The sequence below is a fragment of the Marmota marmota genome, unplaced genomic scaffold (assembly GCF_001458135.2).
Source record: "Marmota marmota marmota unplaced genomic scaffold, marMar, whole genome shotgun sequence".
Lineage (NCBI taxonomy): Eukaryota > Metazoa > Chordata > Mammalia > Rodentia > Sciuridae > Marmota > Marmota marmota.
In genome coordinates this window covers 22,764,547-22,779,804 of record NW_026000068.1, presented here as the reverse complement: position 1 = coordinate 22,779,804, position 15,258 = coordinate 22,764,547, and the positions used below count along the sequence as shown (strand labels likewise).

Sequence of the window (15,258 nt, the reverse complement as noted above, 5' to 3'; positions counted from 1 at the left end):
AAGTTTTGCTACCTTGGACCCACTCTTCAGGGTTGGTACTCAATACAGTGAGAGGGTGTCTTCACAGGTGCATGGAACATGGTCCTTACCCACTTTTCCTAGTTTTGCTTCTAGATGGAGAAAGAAAAAGGAACTGACAACTTCAATCAAAGTACCCCTGATGTTTCACTGGATCAAAGGAAGAGCTCCACATTGCCCAGAGCAGTGGATTAGCCAAGATGTAGAACCATGTTTATTAATGTTTTGTATTTATTTACTTGCCATATCACTGGCTTATATGCTTAAAAAGTTCTTTGTTTTAAATGCAGGTGAATCAAAGTCATCTGAGCCAGAATTCAGGAGGCCTGTTGTCGAGAGGTAAGCAGTTATTTTCCAGTGAATGTATTTTTCTTTTTAACAAACACAGAAAGCTTACTTTGGGTATACCATTTTCCAGTCAATGGAGAATTGTATCTGTTGTGAGATGGAAATGACTTATTTCTGCCTAAATGTCAACTTATTTTATATAGGGAAAATACAGACAATAAATCTTCCCATGGGTCATGAATAACTTTTCTCCTCTTCAGCAAAGAACTGTCTTAAGGAACTGCCTTAAGTTATCAGACCTAGAGTTTGTATTTCTCAAAAGAAGAAGCAAAAAAAAAAAAAAGACAAGCAAAAAAATGCTTTCTGAGATTTAACCATCTTGTGGTGAAGAGAACATATTCAAGTAGTTGTTTTATGCACCTGTGTACTCTGTGACTCATTGTTGCAAATGCCGAGTTGCTATGCCAACTTCTTCTTCCATGCCATGGGTTTGTGTCACTCAGCTTCCAAAAGCAGAGTGCTGTCTTGGAGACCATCATTTACCAATATAGCATGTACACTTTAGGACATTTTAAAATGCTTCAAGAGAAATATGTACTCAACTCAGCTGGTGCTCCCCCTCCTCCAAGGTTGTATGGCATTTTAAAATTAGCCATTCTAGTCCTCTTATTTATTTTTACCCTCTACTCTCAGGCTTCTTGCTAATCAAAAGAGGATTTGTGGGATGGAATGGCTAAATAGGAAGTGAATAGGATGCTGTTGGTAGCTGTTTTAGCTTTGATTTTGATTTTTGGCAGTCATATGTCATAATAAACAGTGATGTGCAGTAATGATCAGCATGCTCATTTGCACTTGCCAGTCAATAGCATGCACACGAGCATTGACTATTATGTGCCTGTGATATGCCAGCTTTAAACAGATGTGTATTCAGTTTACTCTAATTCTGAAAAAAAGCCAAATCATTCACAGGTACACTTAGAACATAGATGCCTTCTTTAGAAAGAGTCTGAAATCTGTTTTGTTCTCTCTCTGGTAATACCGAGTACTTTTTTTTTTTTTTTTTTTTTTTTTGGTCTATCGTCACACAGCTTCATTCAATGTGGCAGTTTCTTTTGCTGTAGTTGCATTTATTTTACAATGACTAATTTGTGAGGACTGAATGTAGCCTATTGTCCTCAAGGGACTTCTAGATGTAATTGAGATTCAACACTAATAATTAAATAAATGAGCTGCCACATTTAGAGAGAGGAAACATAGATCACAGGTGTATCTTTTCTAACCATACAGAAAGCAGTGGAGTTAGGGCCTCACTGATTTTATGTAGGCAAGTTGAGATCTCACTGTCTTCTGCTCTTGTCCTGTGCCACATGATGACATTTTAATCAACAAGGGACACACACTACAGTGATCCTATAAGATTATAATATATCCAAAAAGTTCCAATCACCTAGTGATGTCATAATGTCCCAGTGCAATTGCTCACATGTTTGTGCTGATGCTGGAGCAAACATTTTTGGATACATTTAAACACACAAACACTCACTATTATGTTACAGTTGACTATGGTGTTCCATACAGTACCATGTGGTACAGGTTTGTAGCCCAGAAGTAAACATGACATGTATACCACATAGCTTATGTGTATAGAAGGCTATACCATCTAGGTTTATGAAAGTGCACTATGGTATTCATACAATGCTAAAATATCCTAACAACACATCTCTCAGAACAGATCCCTGTTATTAAGCAATCCATTGCTATATTAGGTATTTAATGATGGAACCAGTAGTCCAGGTACATCCTATACAACTGTGATGGTCACTGTGAGGAAAATAATTTATTTTCACCTCAGGCCTTTCTGGATGCCCCAAGGACCACCCAGACCTGAAAAGGTGAAATGGTCATTCTGTGGGCATACCTCCCCTACCTCTAATCAAAGAACAGGGGAACTATATCCCAAAGCCACAGGGCCATGACTATAGGAAGACACAGCAGGCCCATTTGTAACTCTTTCAGGTAGCAGGGCTCTAGAGTGCTTTAACTGGGAATATAATTGGGACATTAATGTATGATATATGATATGTCAAGATCAATGTAATGTTTTGAGCAACTAATAAATTTATGACGTTAAAAAAAAAAAGAACAAATAAGAGGGGTTGGGGGAGGTTGCTCAGTGATATATCGTATGCTTGCCCTGGGTAGAAACCTAGGTAAAAAGAAAACAAACAGATTAGAAACCCCCAGGTCTCTGTATTGTCTCTCCCAGCAGAGCCAGGCATAATATCATCTTATGCTTTGTTGGTATTTTCATGAGAGATCCAGAGCCTTATGGCTGTACTGCAAACTCTTCCTGCACTCATGTCAGTCTACCATGCTCCATTCACCTTTTTGGTCACACAGACAGCATTTTGTTCCTGGTCACTATTGTCTCATTTGTTCTCATCCCCTAAGAATTGAGTGTGTGGGAGCTATTGACCCATGGAAAAAAAAAAACTGATGTTGATAATTTAAAGTCTTCCTAGCCCCTTTTGTAAAAGTAGGTCTCTAGGCCCCATGCTTCATCTTCTGTATTCACCAGAATCAGTGTTGGATTGATGTGGTTAGAATGAAAGGGGAGTTCAACACTATTCTTTGTAGTACATTAGAGGGTGGGAATGAATACACAGCGAAAACTAAGAAATAAAAACCCTTTTATAAAATGATACATGAGAAATTTCTCTAGTAATTTAAAAGTAAGAAAATTTTTTAGTTAGTGTAAATTTGGTGTACTTTCTTCTGTTAGATAAGGAGAAATGTGTAATCCACAGTTTCTCTTTTTGCACTGACTTGTAGAAAACCCACTGGTACATTTAATTTCAATGCCAGCAACTGTATTAGCCTTTGAGCCAAGAATCTCTTTTCAGGACTTTGAATTTCTATTTCTATTTTAATAATTCTATTGCATCCAGGTGTGCTAAATCATTTCATTTAAGACCCCTTTTGGGAAGAGGCAACATACATATGTGTAGGTATATAGAAAGGAAAGCCTTGTAGGTTACCCTGGTACCTCTTTTCCTTTATTCACAAGACAGATGAAGAGCCCATGAGCTGTACTTGTCAAATGATAGGGTTCACAATACTGAAAATAACTATTATAATACAAGGTAGAAAATCTATCTGACATTTAATAAGATGCATTTATTTTTACCTGAGGCATTGATGAGGTTGAAAATTTACTAACATGAAAAGGTTCAAGGAGAGAGTGAAGAGCCATTGCTAGGGATGTTGTAGTGGGGATTCATTCACATAAAGGAGATGGATGGAATGACCTTCAGGTCCTTTTTGATCCTGAGTCTCCATGATTCTGTGATTGAATTCTCAATGCCCACTCACAAAAGGAAGGCTTCAGCTTCAGGCCTCAATGATGAGCACATAAAGACTGTGTCGACTCCCATCACATCTCTTGGGAATTCAAAGTGCTGTCATCAAGGAGACATCTCAAATTATTGTGATAACACGGTGTTGTCTCCTAAGATTATGTAGTTCTTGTATCTGCTTGTTGTTGAAATAATTGGTATGAAGCCTGTATCTGTAAAGGGGACTTTAATATATAAAGGCAGGTTACATTATTATAGAAAAATATGAGGAAAATGTTATAGGAAAAAAAATCACATGACATTCAAGAAAAAAAAATTTTTTAAATAGCCCCATGTTGTAAAAATGTCTGAAAGAGGTTGCAAACCATTTTGATTTGAAAAATAGATTGAAATATAAAACCTGTATCTATAGAACTTCCTTTGAAAACTTTTTTAAGTTCTCAAAATGTAGAAGGAAATGAACGGAAATAAAAATAAATAAATGCCCTGAATGGCTAATTCTTCAGAATGTAAATGTAAATTGAAGAAGTACTCTAATCCTGACATTTATACTCCTCACTCAGAGTGGAGCACGTGGCCTAATGTAGTCTATTATTTATCAGTGAAATGTTTTTCTACAGGAAGATGTTGACTATCACACTTCTTTAATATTCCTAGCCTGTCTCTTTTATTCCCCATGTGGGAAATTGTTATTTTTTTCCATTTTTGCACTTTAAAATGTCACTACCTACAAATCATTCCTGATGGTGAAGATAATCAACCTCAGAACTTCACAAACACCTTTAAATCAAGGTATTTGAAGGAAAATATTCCTAACTGTGTGCTTCTTATATGCTAGACACTTTTCTAAGAACTAGGGAACAAACATGAACTGAGATAATTTCCTGCCTATGGTGCTTGCATCCAGCAGGAGAGGCAGATAATTCTGTGGTATTTTGGTTTATTTTTTTTCACTACTGTGACTAAAAGATCTGACCAGAACAATTTTAGAGGAGGAAAAATTTATTTGGGGGCTCACAATTTCAGAGGTCTCAATCCATACAGAGCAGGCTCCATTCTTTGGGGCTGATGGAGGTGAGGCAGGACATCACAGGAGAAGAGTGTGGTGGAGGGAAGTGGCTTATACAATGATCAGGAAGTAGAGAGAGACTCCACTCACCATATACAAAATATATATCCCAAAGGCACACCCACAATGATCCAACTTCTCCAGCTACACTCCACCCACCTCAGTTACCACTTAATCCCCATCACTACCTACATATTATTGGGCTAAGGTTCTCATAACCCAATCATTTCTTCTCTAAATCTTCTTGCATTGTCTCACACATGCGCTTTTGGGGGATACCTCACATCTAAACCATAACTACTAGGATCTTATTATTATTACCGAAGCTACACAAACACATAGTGGCATCATCTCTCTCCATCTCAGCACTGATCCTCATGCCTCCCACCACTCACACTTGGGCCTACTGGGTTCTCTGCTTATACCAGACCATTTCCTGGACAAGCATTTCAGGCCTGTGTACTTTGCTGCATGCAGTTAAGTCTTCTTGGAATGTAGGTTATAGCCTACTTTTAGCTAATCTCATCTAGGCCAATACTTTAAATATTTTCTATACATCAGCAGCTCCCAAGCCTACAGTTCTGCAATGACCTTTCAGTTCATCTTGTATTTTTTTGTATCCAAATATTTGGCATCTCTTCTTAGATTAATAATACTTATTCAAGTTTAATTTGGTCAAACAGAAGTCTTGATTTCTACTCTCAAGGTTCTAACAGCTCCTCCCAGACTTTTTAATTTTAGAAAATGACTCTGATATTCACCGTGTGTCATTTAGACAACAGGCCTTTCATTTCCTCTTGTTTTTTTTTTTTTTTTTTCTCATATCTCATTGGAAAGTCTTGTTGGCCTGGTTTCAAAAAAAAAAAAAAAAAATATATATATATATATATATATATATATATATATATATATATATCTCCAAGTTCCATGCTTCTCCATCTTTTCTCCTATCACCCTTAATCATGACACTGCTGCAATGGATTCTAAAAGGGTCGCCCTTCTTGCACTCCTGGTTTCCTTTCTTGGCTCCATTCTCCATCCACATCGGACCCCTCTCCTACTTACATAATTTCAAGAGCTTCCTATCACACTTGGCTTAAAAGTTGAACTTACCAGGTATTATATGGGTCCCTTCTCTCTAACTCACTGATTTGATCACTTACCCTTTTCTTTTACCCTTTGATTGTAGCCATACTTCTTTCTGTTTCTTGGCCATTCTAAACATGTGTTTGTCTTAGGGACTTTACATTTGTAGTTTTTCTGCCTGAAATGCTTTGCTCCCAGACCTTTACATGGATAATTTTCTCTTATCAATGAGTTTTTAACTCGGCTGCTATCTGCCCAAGAGCTCTTCATGACAAACCAGTTTCCTATTCACTCTGCCACATCATTTAATTGTATTTACTCGTCAGCATTAATCACTATAGAAAACTGCTTTACTTCTTTGCTTACATCATTAATGTCTTGTCTAGAATATCAGGTCTATGAGAAGCAAGAACCTTGTCTGTTTTGTTCACCAAAACAGTATCCACTGGGTTTAGAAACCTCCCCAACACATAATGCTGAATAACTAAATCTATTATTCGAGCTTCAAACTTGAGAATAGATTGGAAAGGGCAGAAGCTGGTTAGAGTGCAGGAGAAGCACCATTCAGAACACTATTTCAGTGACCCAGTGGAGAAATTATTAAAACCTGGACTAAGGGAGTGCAGCTGGGAGAGAAGAGAGTTAAAAGAGAATAAGAAGGCAGACTCTGTCAGGCTCTTGGACTGATTGATTTTATGTTGATTGTAACTTGTTAGCAGAAGAGGGAATCTGGTATAACTGCTCCTTAACAACTAAATGTTGTGGGTTTGCTCACCAAGGTAGAGAACACACCAGGAGGAGCTGGACTGGGTCCGAAGGGCAGAGAAACTTAAGGCCTAGGATTTGAAATGTTGAATTTGGGATGCCTGGGGTCCATTTAGATAGAAATATCTGGTGGAAAGGGTGACATACAAGTCTGTTTCTGAACCTCTTTGAAATATTTTTAACTAAATAAATATGTAAATAAAGGGGAAAATTCAAAAAGAATACTAAATTCCAGTAGGAAAACGCTAAGTTCCTTCTGAGCTATATTTCTTGTTATCCCTAGAGTAACTGCAGGTACCCTTCCTTAGCGCTCCCAGAATAATCTATGCTCTTATATAATAATCATAATTTGTTGTTTCCTGAGCTAAATCCTCAATTAAACAATGAGCTCCACTAAGTAGGGCTACATGTGGATCCGTGAATAATAGTGAATAATGAGTAATGTTAACTTTACCCGTTCTAACTTCACCATGTTTTTCCCTTCTTAAGAATTAGTTTCAAATGTCTTAACGCAATATACAAAGCCCTATACAATTGTGTCAGAACTTATCTGTCTAAACTCCTCTCTCTCTGTGGTCTCTAAATCCTTGAATGAGCTTGCTGCTGTGCCAGACCAATGGTGTACATTTCTGCGGGGTCTTGAAATTGATTTTGTCAGTGTCTTATAATTATTCCAAGTCAGGGATGATGATTGGCACTAACCAAGCTCACAAGAGACCGATGTATAAAATCAGAATGTCAATGAAATAATTTACATTGAGAAATTTAATTGCTGAGCAGACCTGATGTTCATGTTGGCCTGACCAGCCACATTGTTCCCTTTAGGCAAACTACATGAGAAACCTAATTACCAAAAAGTTGCTTGATGAGTGTAAAGTCAGAACAAGAAGGCTTGCATAAGTGGAATGAATAATAGCCTTCTGCTAGCTTGTGGTCAACAGAGTAAGACCTCACATGGGTTCCTCCCATCAGTTTGAGTTGGTGACCTGTCCTTGAGAGTGCTTGGATGGGCAGAGCTATCTGGCCCTTTGCATTTCTCTTTTGCTATGTTAATAAACTCTGATATGTAAATAAATTTTGATATGTTAATAAATTCTCTTTTAATGTGTTTATAATAAAGGTTGGCTAGACTTGGAGACTTACAGTCTTATTGGGTTGACTGTGTTCATCACTGCTTTAATTATGTGCTGCTTTTATGCTTTAACTCTCAGGAAGTAATGTTCTTTTCTGTATTTCTGTATGTAATAGTTTTCATGGCTTATTGGTCCTGCTCAGGTCCAGCTCTTCTGACCACAGCTTCGGTGTCCCCTCCCTCCACTGAAATCCCATGGTTTGTGCTGTGGCCCATGTGCTTGGCACATGTTGCTTTGATTTCTCTTTAGCTTTTGGTACATTTGTGCTAACTTCTCATGGGTTATGAATTTCCCTTGGACAACAGAGGTCTACATATTAGTACATATCTGCAGAATTAATTATGAGTGTTGGCTTTTTTCTTTCCTTTCCTTTGCTTTTTCTTTTCTATTATTTTCTCAATAGACCATTGAATAGGTCACTTATTCTTTAGGTGGCATCTTATTTGCAAAAAAATGGAGTTATTTCTTCCATGGCTATTCTTAAGAACACCAGGCATCTTTGTAAAAATATTATTATAAATCAACTTATAATTGTATTTGTTTAAGGAGTGTAAAATAATGCTATGTTTATGTTTACAATGTAGAATAACTAAATCAAACTAACATATCCATCATTGTAAATTTTAACTTTTTTGTGGTGAGAACACTTGTAATTTGCTATTTTAGCAATTTTGAAATGTACAATACTCTATTATTAACTCTGCAGATCTAAAAAGAAGAAACCTACATATTCCTCCTGTCTGAGATTTTGTATGCTTTGGTGATTATCTTTCCATTTGACTTGGTAACACCATCCTACTCTCTACTTGTGAGGTTTATTGCTTTAGATTCTATGTAAAAATAAGAATATGCAGTATTTGTCTTTTTATGTCTGGATTATTTCAATTAGTACATTATTCTCTGATTTCATTCTTGTTGATATGAACAACAGGATTTCTTTCCTTTTATTACTAAATAGTGTTCCATTGTGTAAATATATCATACTTTCTTTATCTACTCATCTGTTGATGGACACTTAGGTTCATTCTATAACTTGGCTATGTGAATAGTGGTACAATAAACATGGGAATGCAGATGTCTTTTCCACAAACTGATTTCATATCCTTTGGGTAAATACTCAGAAGTGGGATTCATGGGTTACATGATCATTCTTTTTTTTTAACTTTTGAGCAACCTCCAATTTATATTTTCACCAGCTGAGGACAACGGTTTCCTTTTTTCCACATCCTTGCCATTGTTTGTTAACTTTTGTCTTTTTGATAATAACCATCTGACAGGTGTGAGATGATATTTTACTGTGGTTTTAATTTGAATTAAATGATGAGCAATATGGACTTCTATTTTGGCTATTTGTATGTCTTCTTTTAACAAATATCTATTCATGTCTCTTGCCCTAAAAATATCGGGATTCTATTAGTTTGAATCTCTTTGGGGGGAGTTTTCTATTTAAAAACAAAACAAATAAACTCTGTCTCCACATCATCAGTGGATAATATATGGCTTTTATCACAGAGTGCCAACCGTAATGATTTGGACTTTACATTTTTCAGACCTAGCTTACAGATCAAGCAAATGATCACAATATTTTAATGTCTTTGCAATGACATAAAAGAAGGAGATAAACAAAACAAGCTAAAGTTTTTGTACCAGTATCTGTAAATCTTTGACCTGCCTTAACATCACATACATTGATCCATAGCACCTACTATTTTAATTGAATTAAAAACTAGTTCGAGGTGTGTTCCATAAGCCCTAGTAATACATAGCTGAGCACTCTGGGATTCTTTTTCTATTATCTGGGATTCTTATTTAGGAATTTGACCTCCCATATCATACCAATGATATCTAATGATGGTATAGGATTTAGATAGTGTCTTAGCAGGAGCTCTAAATAAAGACTTTAAAATTCTGGAGTTCAGTCCCTGACATGAAGCTTCACTTACATATGGTGACAGTTTTGTCTTGACTGTGGTCGTGCTGTGGTCTTACAAAGCCATTCTTGTGTTTATCCGTGGCTTCTATGTAACACTACTTCCTTCTTATCCACATCTTCCCTTCTTAGCTCCTTAAAGTAATATTTATAGTGTACTTACTGTAGGACAAGAATTATGCTAGTTGGTAATAATGCCAAGGTAGGTTGTCCTCATCTTCCGGGGAATTAACAAATAACAGAAGAAACAGACCACTGAAAAGACATTGCAGTTCAGTGTGGGAAGGCAACTGTGGTCAAGTTAACAAAGGGTCTGGCTTTTGGTGGTTAGTGTCTCATGTGGCTGCCATTCCAAAGATTAATCTTAATCTGTTTTCGTTCAGTAAGTATTTATTGAGCATCTATTATGCAACCAGGCTCCTCTGATTATTAGAAATACAAGTGATAAGTAAGTTACAGAAGACAGACAGGCAGACAACATCTGAGAAATGAACATGAGTACAAGGAAGAAAGTATAACAGGGTGATGTGCTAGTGCCTAATGGTGGAAGGTGTGGAGCATAGCTTACATCTGATGGTCAGAGAAGACTTTTCTCTGAAGGTGACAATTGAAATGAGACTTGAATGATAAGGAGGAGCCAGCCATGCAGAGATTAGGCTGCAGTATTTCAGATGGAGAAAGAAAACTCCAGTCTCCAAGACAGGGATGAACATCATGTCAAAGGTCAGAAAGAAAGCTAGGGTGCATGCAGCATGGTGAATGGGGGTGAGAAGCAAAGAGTAGGAGGGGAAATCCACAGGAAGCCTTTGCAGCCGCCTGAGTGAAGGAGCCAGTGGTAGTGGAGATGGAGAGATAGGAAAATGTGTTTTGGTGCTAGAGGTGGTAGTGCCTATTGAAGGGGTTAGATGTGAGAAGCAAGAGATGGAAGGGAGTCAAGGATAAATGCCAGATTTGTGAATTGACTACTGGGCAGACGATGATCCCCTATAGTATAAATGGACACTATAGGAGGATCAGGATTGCTGTTTTAGGAACAGACTTCTATTTTGGTTGTGTTAAACCTGAGATACCAACTAGGTATCTTATGCACAAGTCTGGAGCTCATTGAAGAATGAGAGGAGAGCTGGGGATCAAGAGCTGAGTTGTTGGCATATACAGGAGTGAGTGTCCCCTCACCTTCAGAGCATATGCCCCAAGACCCCCAGTGAGTGCCTGAAGCAACAGAGTACCAAACCAAATACATACTTGCTTTTGTCCTATACAGACACACCCATGATAAAGGTTTGCTATAAATTGGGCACAGTAAGCTATTAAAGCCAATAACTAATAATAAAATACAACAATTATAACAATATACTGTAATAGGAGTTATTTGAACGTGGTCTCTCTTTTTCTCAAAAACACCTTACTGTCTTTCATCTTTTCACTTCAAGAAAGCACTTTATGGCTATTGTGAATAAACATGGGAGTGCAGTGTTTTGTACACAGCAAATCTGAATTGACAGCCTCACTACTCTGGCACTGTGGAACCAAGATTAAGTAAAATAAGGGTTACTTAAACAGAAGCACTGTGATATTGTGACAATTGATCTGATAATGGAGCAAGCTTGCAGGTGATTAATGGGTAGGTAGTGTGTGCAGCAATGGATATGACGCACAAAGGGCATCAACTCGTGTCCTAGGTGTGATGAAGAAAGATGGTGTGAGATTTCACTGTGCTGCTCAGAGTGGTGTGTAATCTAAAACTTATGAATTGTTTATTTCTGGTATTTTCATTTGCTGTTTTTGGATTATGATTTACTGTGGGTAACTGAAATTGTGGAGAGCAAATCTGTGGGGAAGGTGGGATTGCTGTAGACAATATTGACATTTAAAGTCCATATCTGGATAAGCTCACTTAGGAGGGTGAGGAAGAGGCCCAAGAACAAAACCCTGGAACTGAAAATATTTGGAGGTCAAGCAGAGATAAGAAGAAGCAGTAAAGGAGAGAGAAGAAGCACCCCGTGAGCTCAGAAAAAAGCCAGGAGAGTGCCGTGTTGTAGAAGCTAACGGAAAATGTCACAAGAAGAGTTTGGTTTTTATTTACTTATTTGTTTATTTATGGATGAAATGGTCAATTGTGTTGACTGCTTTGAGAGGTCAAGTAAGATTAAAAACAGAAGTGACCAGTGGATTTAGCAACATAAAAGTCACTAATGACCTCACTGGGAAGAGTCTCAGTGATGCAGTGAATACTAAACTTCGACTGGGGAGAGTTCAAGATTATAGTAGCTTAATGACAGGTGTGGGCATGTATCATGCAAAGGAGGTTTACTTGGCTAGATCAGAAAGTAGAGGCTATATGTGACATACAATGGAAAATGGAGGGGAGTAGCCCTGTGTACAAAACACTGTAGTGTAGATAAAATATCGGCTGGATTTCATTTCACTTTTTAGGAAGAAGAAAAAATAAAGTGGTTGTGTGGATTCCAGATCATGCATTAGGTTATTGCTTCATTCATAACTCTTGTCTATTGTGCACTGTAGGGCAGACAGAATTGAATAAGGCTCAGGTTATGCTCTCACTATGCTTTCAATTTAAACCCCAAATTTAATATTAAAAAATGAATCATTTACTAAACATGGGTATAAGCATAATTCAGAGGGGATAGAGTAAAATGAATAATTATTCCTGAATGAAAAGATCAGGAAATGTTTCTCAGAAGAATCATTCAAGCTGGACCCCGAAGGAGAAGATTTGGATAGATGAGAGAATGAAATTGAGAACCAGGTTCACAGGGGTACATGTTATTGATTGGGTTTCCTGGAAGGAGATGCTGAATTTGGGATTGGTATGCAGATAGTTTATGAGGGATCAACACCATTAAAAAGAAGGGGAAGGAAGCAGGACTGCACAGAAGGAGGTATCAAACTGCTCTGCAGGCCCAGCCAAGCCTTAGCCCTGCCCACAGAGGGCTGGAGTGCTGCCCTTCCAGGGGACTGCCCTTACAGTAACTCTGAAATCACCTCACCTTCATGAGCCTCCAGCTCAGTCTGTGGTTTGTCTACTGTTCTGCAAGGTGAGACTTGGGGTGAAGGCAAGACACTGAGGAGCCTGGGGCAAGAGGCTAGGTGCTATCTGCAGACTGCACTGCCCACTGCTGGAGAGCAGGTCTTCTGGAAGGGGATCCTAGGTGATGAGTTCACAGAATCTGAGTACCTGGCACATCCTATTGATCTCCAGAGGAGCTGTAACAGACACTAGGATGAAAGACATTTGGGAATGAAGCCAAAGTAGAGATATATGATCATCTCATATCCTGCTTTTGGGAAATGATAACCCCAGGTTCAGCACCAGAACCACTTAGCAATGGCAGTAGCCATGGAACAAACACAGCAACCTAATGAATTGGTGGGTAGGGGTGGGGGGAGATAGATCATACCTCATGTCTATTTTCTTTTGGATAGCAGTATTATTGATGGCTCATTCACACTTGGACACCTTTACTATGATTAAAGTAAAGTGTTTGTAACTGACCCATATCCTCTGTTTTTAGATTAGATATTGTCATCTTTATTACCATATGTGTGTGTTAGACAAAAATGACGACATCAGGGGAATGTATCACCATATATCTTTCAAGTGTTGTTGTCCCAGGGGTGTTTTGTGATTGAATGGATTTGTTTGATTCATTCTCAATTATATATATGTGTTCTTTATTATCATTTTATTTATTATAATTTTCAATAAGACATATTTGTACATCTTTATATTACATTATGGTAATTTAATACATGTAAAAAATGTGTGTAAGAGTCAAATCAGGGTAATAAGTTTTTCCACCTTTTCAACCAATAATTATTTTTTTTCTCTTGGGAACTTTGTACTTTTCTAGTTATTTTGAAATATATCACAAATGTTTTTAATTTAAAGTCACTCTACTGTGCTAAAGAAGAACCAGAAGTCATTCCTCCAGTCTGTGTTTTGCTGCCTCTTATTCAACTTCTTTTCACCCTCCTCCCTGGCCCTTCACAGTCTCTGGTGACTTCTGGTTTTCCACAAGATTGACATTTCTTCAAATGAGTGAAAACATGTCATATTTTCTTTTTGTGTCTGTCTATTTCACTTAACATAATGACTTTCAGTTTCTTCCCTGCTGCTCCAAACAACAGGATTTCATACTTTTTGCAGACCAAATAGTACTCTGTTATGTAAATATCCAATATTTTCTTTATACATAGATCCATTGAATGGCATCTGGGTTGGTTTCTTATTTTGACTACTATGAATAGTGCTGCAATAAACATGGGAGGGCAACAATCTTTTTGTTACAATGATTTTATATATTTTGGATATATGCCCAGTGGTGGAATTGCTGGATCATATGATAGCTCTATTTTTAGTGTTTTTTTAAGACATCTCCATATTGGCTATACTAGTTTTCATTCCCATCAATGGTATATAAGAGTTCCCTTTTCTTTGAACCCTACCAGTATTTATTTATTGTCTTTTTTTATGATAGCCATTCCAAAAAGGGGAGATGGCATCTCACTGAAGTTTTGATTTGTATTTCTGTGATATTGGCCTGTTTAAATTCTCTTTTACTTCTTGATTCAACTTTGGTAGGTAATATGTGTTCTGAAATGTATTCACTTCTAGATATTTTTTTTTTTTTTTGCCATTTGTATGTCTTTTGAGAGGTAACTGTTTAGTCGTGTTGCACATTTTTTAATTGGAGAAAAGAGAGTATGTTTTCAGCTATTTTGTATTCTGGCTATCAATCAATTCCTTGTTGGATAAATAATTTGTAAGTAATTTCCCATTTTATAGGTGGTCTCTTGATTCTGCTGATTATTTCCTTTGCTGTGCCTTTGTTGCCTCCACCTTTGGGGTCCTACCTAAAAAAATCATCACATATACCAATGCCTTGAAGTGTTTTCCCTATATTTTCGTATAACAGTTTCCTAGTTCAGGTTGACATTTAGGTCACTAATCTATTTTGAGTTGATTTTTGTGTATGGGAAGAAGAAAGGGTCTAGTCCCATTCTTTTGCATATGCATATTCAGATTTTACAACAACATGTACTGAATAGACTGTCTCTTCTCCACTGTTTGTTCTTATGACTATTAAAAAATCTATTGGCTGTGTTAACTTCTGGGTTCTCTATTCTGTTTCATTGTTCTACATGTCTGATTTTATGCCCTTACTATACTGTTTTAGTTACTATACCTTTGGTCCATAATTTGAGGTCAGGTACTGTGGTAACTCCAGCATTGTTTCTTGTTGGCTTTTTTTAAAAATTTGTTTTATTTTGTTTGTTTGGGAGGTAGTATTCCTGGATACTTTACGGTTCCAAATGAGTTTCAGGACTGTTTTTTCTATTTCTATGAAGAAGAAGAAAGGCATTGGTATTTTGATTAGAATTGCTTTGAGTGTTAACATAAAAATATAAATATTTTAACAATATTTATTCTTCTAGTTCATTTTTTATGTATTCTATAACTTCTTCATCAGTGTTTTATAATTTTCATTGTAGACATCATTCACTTCCTTGGTTAAGTTTATTCCTAAATAATTTAATTTTGTGGCTGTTATGAATGGGATACTTTCTTAATCATTTTTTCAGGAAGCT

At 37.1% G+C, this 15,258-nt stretch overlaps 1 protein-coding gene across 1 annotated transcript in view; it reads left to right on the top strand.

The window, feature by feature from the left end:
* Positions 1-15,258, top strand: part of Slc44a5 (solute carrier family 44 member 5) — a 335,047-nt gene that overhangs the window by 215,995 nt on the left and 103,794 nt on the right. Inside the window, exon 2 of the mRNA XM_048814088.1 lies at positions 309-357. Coding sequence (XP_048670045.1) covers positions 309-357 — 49 coding nt within the window. The remainder of the gene's footprint in view (positions 1-308; positions 358-15,258) is intronic.